This window comes from Aedes albopictus, chromosome 1 (genome assembly GCF_035046485.1).
Source record: "Aedes albopictus strain Foshan chromosome 1, AalbF5, whole genome shotgun sequence".
Taxonomy (NCBI): domain Eukaryota; kingdom Metazoa; phylum Arthropoda; class Insecta; order Diptera; family Culicidae; genus Aedes; species Aedes albopictus.
This window is the reverse complement of record NC_085136.1, coordinates 162,555,650-162,564,147: the sequence shown is the minus strand read 5'-3', so window position 1 is coordinate 162,564,147 and position 8,498 is coordinate 162,555,650. Positions and strand designations below refer to the sequence as shown.

The window sequence follows — 8,498 nt, the reverse complement described above, 5'->3', positions numbered from 1 at the left end:
CTTTCGGAGATGCCTCCTAAAATTCCTTCAAGGACTCCTCCTAGAAATACTTCAAAGATGCCTCTTGAAAAACCTTCGTAGATTCCCCCTGAAAACCCCTCGAAAATTCTGACTGGAAATCTTCCGGGGATTACTTCTGGAAATACTCCAGAGATTCCTCCTGTAAATATTTCTGGTATTCGTCTTGGAATTCCTTCAGGAATTCCTCTTGCAAAAGCTTCGGGGATTCCTCTTAAAAATCATTCGGGGATTCATTTTGGAAAACCTTCAAGGATTTCATGAAATATTGCTACTGATTTTTCAGGGATTCCTGCTGGAATTCTTTCGAAGATAGCTCACGGAATTCTGTAAGGCATTCTTCCTGGAAATTCTTCGTATTTCGAAACCGCATCAACCGCGCATGATCCGTGCAAAACACAGCATCCACGCCAGCTGTAACAGCCCTACATTTGAATTCATTTTCAATAACTGAAATTTGTCAAAATACGACCCAAAAGATAGTTGCACTCCTAATATCCTTTACATACTTACGCTTACGCAGCTGACTGCCATGATACAACAGTCGAAATCAACGAGAAAAAGAGTCGCTCACAAGTGGACCCAAATACATCAACTCGGAAAAGTGCGGACAGCGACTTCAGACATTGGACACATTGAGATTATTCGAATTGGGTTGGGTATGCAGTTGTCGTTTTTTGACGAGGGAAACGGTGATATTTAGTAAGAATGAGAACAAGCGGTACACATATTAAGTGAAAAAATAGATCCCTATTCAGTATCTTTTATTCATCACACAATTAAGTAACCATCTACAACAGGTGTTACTCGTGATGTGCCGCACGAGACGGACGGTTTAAAATTAATAAATTAAAAAAGTATACATATATATATAATCACAGCAATTTTCCTTTTTAATTAATTCTGCATTCGATAACAACTGAGGTTGTTACTCCACATATTGTCATAGGCTGCTTTGTCCTTGCGTACGCGCCAAAGCATAAGTTCTAGGCTGGCCCGGCTGTCCTCAAGGGAACAGTGACCAAATGAGTTACTACTATTGCTACTAGCACTACTATTACTACTACTGCTGCTGCTGTTGCTACTGCAACTGCTGTCGCAATCCGTCAGCTCAGCACTGATGTGATGATGGTGATGATGATGATGCTGCTGGTGATGGGATTGTGCAACGAAGCTTCCTCCAGTCTGCGTCTGCATCTGGATGTCGCGCTTCAGGATGTTCTTGGTGAGCGCCTTGAGCGACTGCCGGAACGGGAAGCCGTTCATGTGGGGAAACGTTATGGACGTATCGATCACAGTCTTGTGGATGATTTTTAATACTTTCAGATCGTTTTCGATGGAATGCCCGATCAGGATCGTGTCGTCGTAGATGAAACGGAGGAGATCTTTCTGCACTTGCTTCAGGGTGGCGTAGTTGCGCGGGTCGGAAAAGTCCGCCTCGGTTACGCCCGAATAGCGAGTATTATAGTCGACAATTTCGATGTCTGGTTTGACGAGCTTCTCGTAGACTAGACTACCATCAACGGCGACCACGGTCACCTTGGTCAGTTCAAGACCCCGGCCAGTGTAGGACATTTCGCAATCGAGGGCAAAAACGCCTTCGCTCTCGTCGTCCTCCAGTGTGTCCTCGGGTTGCAGTTCCAAGCAGTCGACATTCATGTTATTCTGGTAGTAAAATTTGTTCATTAGCATTTTCTCGAACTTCTTCAGCTTTCTCGGCGAAGGCTCGGTTTTCACGAACCCATCGAATGGGCCGTTGAAGCCCGACAACAGCCCCGTCCATACGTGCAGTTTGTTAATGGTGCATCCCTTGACGTCGGAATCTCCATTGCAGCACGAGTACATCTTCTTGAACTCTGAACCGCTGTAAACCCTCGTCAATCGGCCCCAGTGATAAATGCAGTGCTCTTGCGTCAGATACTCCCCATCAAGTGTGATGAAGAATCCTTTCCCACAGCGACAGCACTCACGCTCTTCACTCGGCTGCAGTTGCATGTCGCCAAGTGGCGACTGAAGTGACGTCGTCTGCGACGAAAGTCGATACATGAGCAGTGCGTCATTGTCGTCGACATTGGTCGGTGAGGATGTGCCACTGCCTTGGCCACTGTCGTTATCGTCACTTTTGTCGCTTGCCGCCACTACTATCCGCTCATGGTGGGCACGTTTCTTCTCTTCCCCGGCCGCGCTCGTCGTCGTCGTCGTTGTCGTCGTCTGTTGCTGTAGGAATTGCGCGGGACGGAAGAAGTCGTGCGGAAATTTATAGATTATTGCTTTATCCATGTCCAGGCCGTACTCGACCGGGAATCCGAGCTGTTTCATCACGTCCTTATCGAGCACGTACTTGCGCAGGTACTTGACGAGATCGTTCTCGCTTAGATTCAGCTTCACGTACTGTCGGAGCGGTGAAGTGTTTGCCGCATTTTTTGTTACACCGCCGGCGGCGGCGGCAGCGGCGGCGTTGGCGGTAACGGATGAGCTCGCATGATGACCACCGATGCCAGTATTTCCTTGGTGGTATTTTTTGTCGGCCCGTTGCTGCGCGATACCTGTGCGGCTGCTGAAATCCAGGCGACCTTGGTAGCTCGTGTTTTTGTTCATCTTGATGGCGGCGGAGGTCTGAGAAGATGACGACGACGAAGGTGAAGAAGATAGAGATGAGGATGATGGGAGTTTTGAACCATTCAAAACCTGTTGATCGTTGTGGCCGACCGGCGGCAGTGATGGAATAACTTTCGTTGATGTGCTAGAGGGTGGTGATATCGAACCATAGTAGTAGGTCGCTTGCGTGAGGTGATCATCTTGCAGCGTGTTGGTAGAATCGTCACTGGCCGATGGTGACGACGGGCGCAAACTAGGCTGCGACTTGTGGCCACCGTTTGCCGCATGACCGATGCTGCTCGTGGTCGCCCCGTTACCGGCGGTCGGTTTTTTATACTGTTGCTTCTTTTTAGTGTATCGGCGCTGCTTTTTGCTGGCACCTTGACCATTCGGTGATTCTTCACCACGGGTACTGCCACCACTACTACTGCTACTGCTGCTGCAGCTGATATTGTCCCCACTGCCAATGCTATTGATTCCACTACTACTACCCGAACAACTGCCAGTATCGCTGCTGGTCGCTTTGCCATCGCTCACGACGCTGACGCTGAAGGCCGAAGACGACGCCGATGACGACGCCGGCGATAGCGAGCGCGTGGTAGCATTTTGTTCATCATTTTCATTAATATTGCCATTAATTAAATGATTGCCGCTGCTCGACTGCGCTGAAGGCGAATCTTTAGGGAAAAAAAGGGAAAGAAAAAAGAGAAGAAAAACCGTTTTAGAACCTTTTGTCGTACAGGTTTTATTCTGGCTTGTTCGACTCGGATCGATGGGCTCCCGCCAGCGAATCGGAACCGTCACCATCACCTGATGATGAAGCGCGATCCACCGGGGGATGGAACCATCGAAACAAGTCGAATATTAAGCTTGGTGCTACGATTATGAACGGTTACACTGAGCTAGGAGTTTGAAAAAAAAAGGATGACCTACTAGAGATTGGGTGTCTACAATACTACTTCTAAAATGAACAATTTTTTGGTTTAAAACTACCTACCATAAATTGATTTTCGTGAAATCATGAGTTACTTGGAAAGGGTCGTATGAATAAAAATTAGTGAATAGTGATGTACAGTAGACGTTGGCTAACTGCAACATGTTTATGTTTAGTTGTCGAATAAAATTCGATAACTCCAACAGTTGACAGACGTTATAGAACTGTCAGTTGTAGGAAAATGCAGCCAAAGTGCATCATAAAAACATCAGATCGTTGAAACGTTATATTGACGGATAGCGGTGCGATGAAAGGGCACAGTAAAGGCTGGATAACAGTCCCATTGAGGTCAGAGACTTCTTTCCAGAGAATAACTAGCTGGGCTGCGAGCAACCTCGGGTAACCAACCCCCCGGTTTGAACTTTGATCGTAGGCTGTCAAAGAAGGGATACTTTGCTGCTGAAAACCTGAGTGTCTGTTCTCCAGGTTACGAGTGACTCAAAACTACATTTGTTCCCCATGTGAAGGACTGCTGCTGGACGTTATAGTGCCAATAAGCTCAACTGTGCATCACGATACTCCAGAAAGTTGCAACGAAAAGTTATCAACAGAATAATACGAACCGAGACAAACGGCAACGGCCCCAACAATAAAATAGAATTTGCGATTGGAACCTCGGTTCGTGAAACTGCAGAACTTTTAACTTCATCGGGAGCACCCGCATATTGGCCGGTCTATTGAAGGATTACGTGATCGCCATCACATGCTGAACAGCATCCATGGTATTAAGGTTTAGAGAACAGTGGTAACACGGCCTACGACTCATCGATTTAGCTGCCTCCAAGAACATGGCCGTACGTAATAACATTTTCCCGCACAGACTTCCATATTGTTTAACCTGGAGATCGCCGTAGCAGACGGAATCGCAAATCGACCACCATCTGATTGATGTACGGAACTTCTCCAACTTTATCTACATCAGGACCTATCGTGGCGCTTCTATCGACTCCGACCACTACCTGGTGATGGTCAAACTGCGTCCAAAATTCGTCGTCGTCAACTATGTACGGTATGGTACGACTTCGGGTGACTGGCACAATCGGATTTCGCCTCGGCACACGCGCACAATCTCGGGGCAGTGTTGCCAAACCAAGGCGAACTTGATGTGCCCCCACTAGAAGACTGCTAGAGTACGGTAAAAACAGCCAGCAACGACGCAGTCACGAGTAACAGAGTTGACGGAACGAATGGTTCGACGAGCTGTGCAGAGCGATTTCAGAGGAGAAGAACGCAACGTGGAACGATACAAACAGCAGGGAAATCAACAGGCCTGACTCTTTCGGGCTCAAAACGCCGTCTAGAAGAAGAGGAAACGTTCTCAATAAACACTAAAATTCTACAAGAAACTCAACGCATCCCGCAACGGCTTCGTTTCACGAACCGGAATGTGCAGGAATAAGGGGGGAAGACTCTTGGCAGGAAGATGATCGAAAGGTGGAAACAGCATCTTGCTTAACACGGAACATCACGGATAACGTAGGTACGGAAGGTAATAATAACGGAGGAGGCGACAACGATAGTGCACCAGAGGGCGGAACTGATTCAACTCCCACGCTGAAGGAAGTTAACGATGCCCACCAACGAAGCAAGCGGTAAGGATGGTATCTCAGCTGAACTCTTCAAGATGAGCCCGGGGAAGTTGGCCACCTGCAAGCACTCCGGTTGATAGTTAGGATCTGGGAGACCGAACAGCTACCGGAGAAGGAACGGATAATCTGCCTAGTTTACAAGAAACGCTAGAACCTGAAGTTCACCACTTTGAATGACGCTCACAATGCGCTGCTCCAGATTATCTTTCGTCTATCGTCTAAAACGAATGAGTTCGTGGGAAGATATCACTCCGGCTTCATCGACGGCCGCTTGGCTATGGACCAGATCTTCACAGTACGGCAAATCCTTCAGAAATGCCGTCGACTTCAAGACGGCATACGACAGGTGATGGACTCTCATGCGTATTCTTCAACACCGCTTTGGACTGTCTAATGCGATGAGCCGAGGTCATCAGCCAGGGAACGATATTCACGAAATCTGATCAATTTGTGTGAAACGGTGGCAGAGCTGTACACCAGACTGAAACGCAAAGCAGTAAATCTCGAACTGGTGGAGAATGCTACAAACACGAAGTAGGGTCTGGGACCATTTGGGCAGGAGCACCTATTTTGGGCACTTGCTGCTACAACTCAGTCAATTTCAAACCGATTGACTTGAATTTTTGTACATGGCTAGATACTGTGCCTAGCTCATCGTGTCTCAGAAATCAAGTCAATCGGTTGAAAATTGACTGAGTTATAGCAGCAAGTGCCCAAAATAGGTGCTCCTGCCCAAATGGTCCCAGACCCTACATGCTGGTAGGCGTAACCGAACACGACAGGTTCCGTCTAGGAAGCAACACCACGATAGACGGGGATGCCTTCGAGTTGGTGGAGGAATTCTTCTGTCTTGGATCTTTACTGAAGGATGAAAATAACGTGATTCATGGCATACGAAGGAGCATCATCAGTGGAAGTCGTGCCAACTAAGGCCTACAGAAGAAACTTCGTTCAATTAGATTCAGCCAGCGGTTCTCTACGGAAACGAGACGGAAACCATCCTCTAGGAGGATCTGCAAGCACTCGAAATTTTCAAGCGACGTGCTTAGTGCTAAGGACTAAGGACGACCTTCGGCGGTGTGCAGGAAAACGGTGTGTGGAGGCAGAAGATGAACCACGAGCCCGCTGCACTCTATGGCGAACACAGCATCTTGGAGGTGACTAAAGCCGAAAGGATGCGATGGTCAGGGTATGTAGCAAGAATGCCAGACAACAACCTTGCAAAATTGGTGATTCGGTTGTTGCAAAAAAGCGAGGAGCGCCACGGACAAGATCGGCTGCTCTGGCGTAATCTGGCGAGCATCGTACTTGATCAAATTTTACAGTGATTTTCGGCATTCTTGAAACATGCCCTGCCCACCGTAACCTTCCGGCCTTTCAAAGCTACTGGGGCTGGGTTCGCTGTAGAATGCAGCAACATCATGATTCATCCTTGATGTTTTTGCAAATAAATGCCTCTAATTTGAGCGGGGATAGTTGGGCTATGTATAGAAAGTTTCCATACAAGAATGGCAATCCTATCCAATCCTAATTCTAGTAGTTTCTGGAAATTTCTAACACCATCTAATTCAAATAGAAATGATCGTTCAACGCAAAGTATTCATGAAAGTGACTTGAACTTAACTTAACCTGTCTGAGTTCAAAATACGCTCTTCTATAGATCTCGACAACACTTACAATCTGCAGTAGGTCACCCATAAGGTTTTTATCTCAGTGTAACACCGTGTTATTTACAACAACAAAAAAGCAACAAAAGATAAGAAAAAAAATGATGATCCTAAACCGTTCAGTGTCGAAGTCGTTTCATATAGGTATGAGTAAGTGGCGCTAGTGTCTCCCCCTAACCCAGCAGCAGTAGCATCATCAAAAGTGGCAGCACCCGATGGTGATGATGATGATGTTGATGGTCGGACGATCGCATCGATCGGTTGTACCGATTGTACCCTTGCACCAACCACACACCACGTGGTGTCCAACATCCGTATAAGTCACTGTCGCGCTCCGCTGGCTGACTGCCCGGTCCGCGTGTTCCCGCCCACCGCGCACCGACCAACCGTGGAAAACTGTGACCCACTACGTAGCTAGAGCTACTTATAGTCAGTAGTGCATCATCGTATGAGCGACCAAAAGTGTGTTGTATGTAGTAGGTAGGTAGCTATGACTAATGCGAAACGGGCCCAGCTCTCTTTTGGGCTCCGGTCGTCGGTTAACGAATTAGTAATTAGGGTTTTTTTTTAATATGCTACAGTGGTGCAGGAAGTGGGTTAGTTTTGATGAAGTCAGATGGGAAAGTATGATTCATGATGGTAGATGAAAGCAGTTGTGATTCATGGATGGTGTGTTGTAGAATGAAGTTTTGCCGAAGTTTATTGTTTGATCGGTCCAGAAAGAGGTTTGAGACCCTGAAATTTACACGTAATATTCCATGTGTCGAATAGAAATCCCAAAGATTTTTTCATTGATAGCAAGTTGACTGGGTGTACCTAAACTGGAAGGATTCTATCTTTTTTATCTGTGTTTACGAGATTTTTAACCCTAGGCTAGTTCATCTCGGGACCCACGCTTTACTTCCCCTTCATTTCGCGAGTTTGTCGGGAGTGGGATTCGATCCCAGGTCCTCGGCGTGATAGTCAAGTGTTCTAACCAACACACCAGATCCGCTCCACAGGATTCTATCGTTTTAGAATCATCCTGAACATGATAGCCAAAAAAGTATAATTTTGAACCCTGTACAGAGAGTGTTTTAGAGTGGTTTCAGATACGTTTGAAGGTATTTCGGGCAACTTCAGGGTGTTCAAGGGCTATTAAGGGGGTTTCAAAGTGGTTTAGAGAGTTTTTAGGGGTACCAAAGCGTTCCAAGGAGTTTCAATGTGTTTTAACGGATTTTCATGGGTTTCGAGAGTTATTCAGGTGTTTCTAGGGTTACAGGAGATTTCATGATGACGTCAGGACGGTTCAGGAGTGCGTAGAGGATTTAAGGCAGTTGTGGTGCCCTGTGCCTTTAAACATCCCTGGAACCCTAGAATTTAATTCAATAATATTCTCGAGAAACTACTTCAAATGCTTCTGAAACCTCTTAAGAACTTCTACGTCCCTTTGAAACGCGCCTGAAACCCTCGAAGCCTCCTCAAACGCGTATAAAACTTGGAAGCCCCCCCAGACGCCCCTAAACTTTTTGAAGCCACCTGAACCACAAACATTCCTGAAACCAGGGATAGGGTGCTACTCAAAACTCTTTGCGCTCTACACACGCTGCTATGCGACAGCACAACAAACTAGAAAGCGAGTACGTGCAATCG

The 8,498-nt window shown here is 46.8% G+C and overlaps 1 protein-coding gene across 1 annotated transcript; it reads right to left on the bottom strand.

Moving 5' to 3' along the window:
* Positions 1 to 748: 748 nt before the first annotated feature.
* LOC134285241 (uncharacterized) lies at positions 749 to 3,470 on the bottom strand. The gene has a single exon (XM_062845696.1). The coding sequence runs from the start codon at positions 3,421 to 3,423 to the stop codon at positions 916 to 918; it is 2,508 nt and encodes an 835-aa protein (XP_062701680.1). The 5' UTR covers positions 3,424 to 3,470; the 3' UTR covers positions 749 to 915.
* Between the last annotated feature and the right edge of the window lie 5,028 nt (positions 3,471 to 8,498).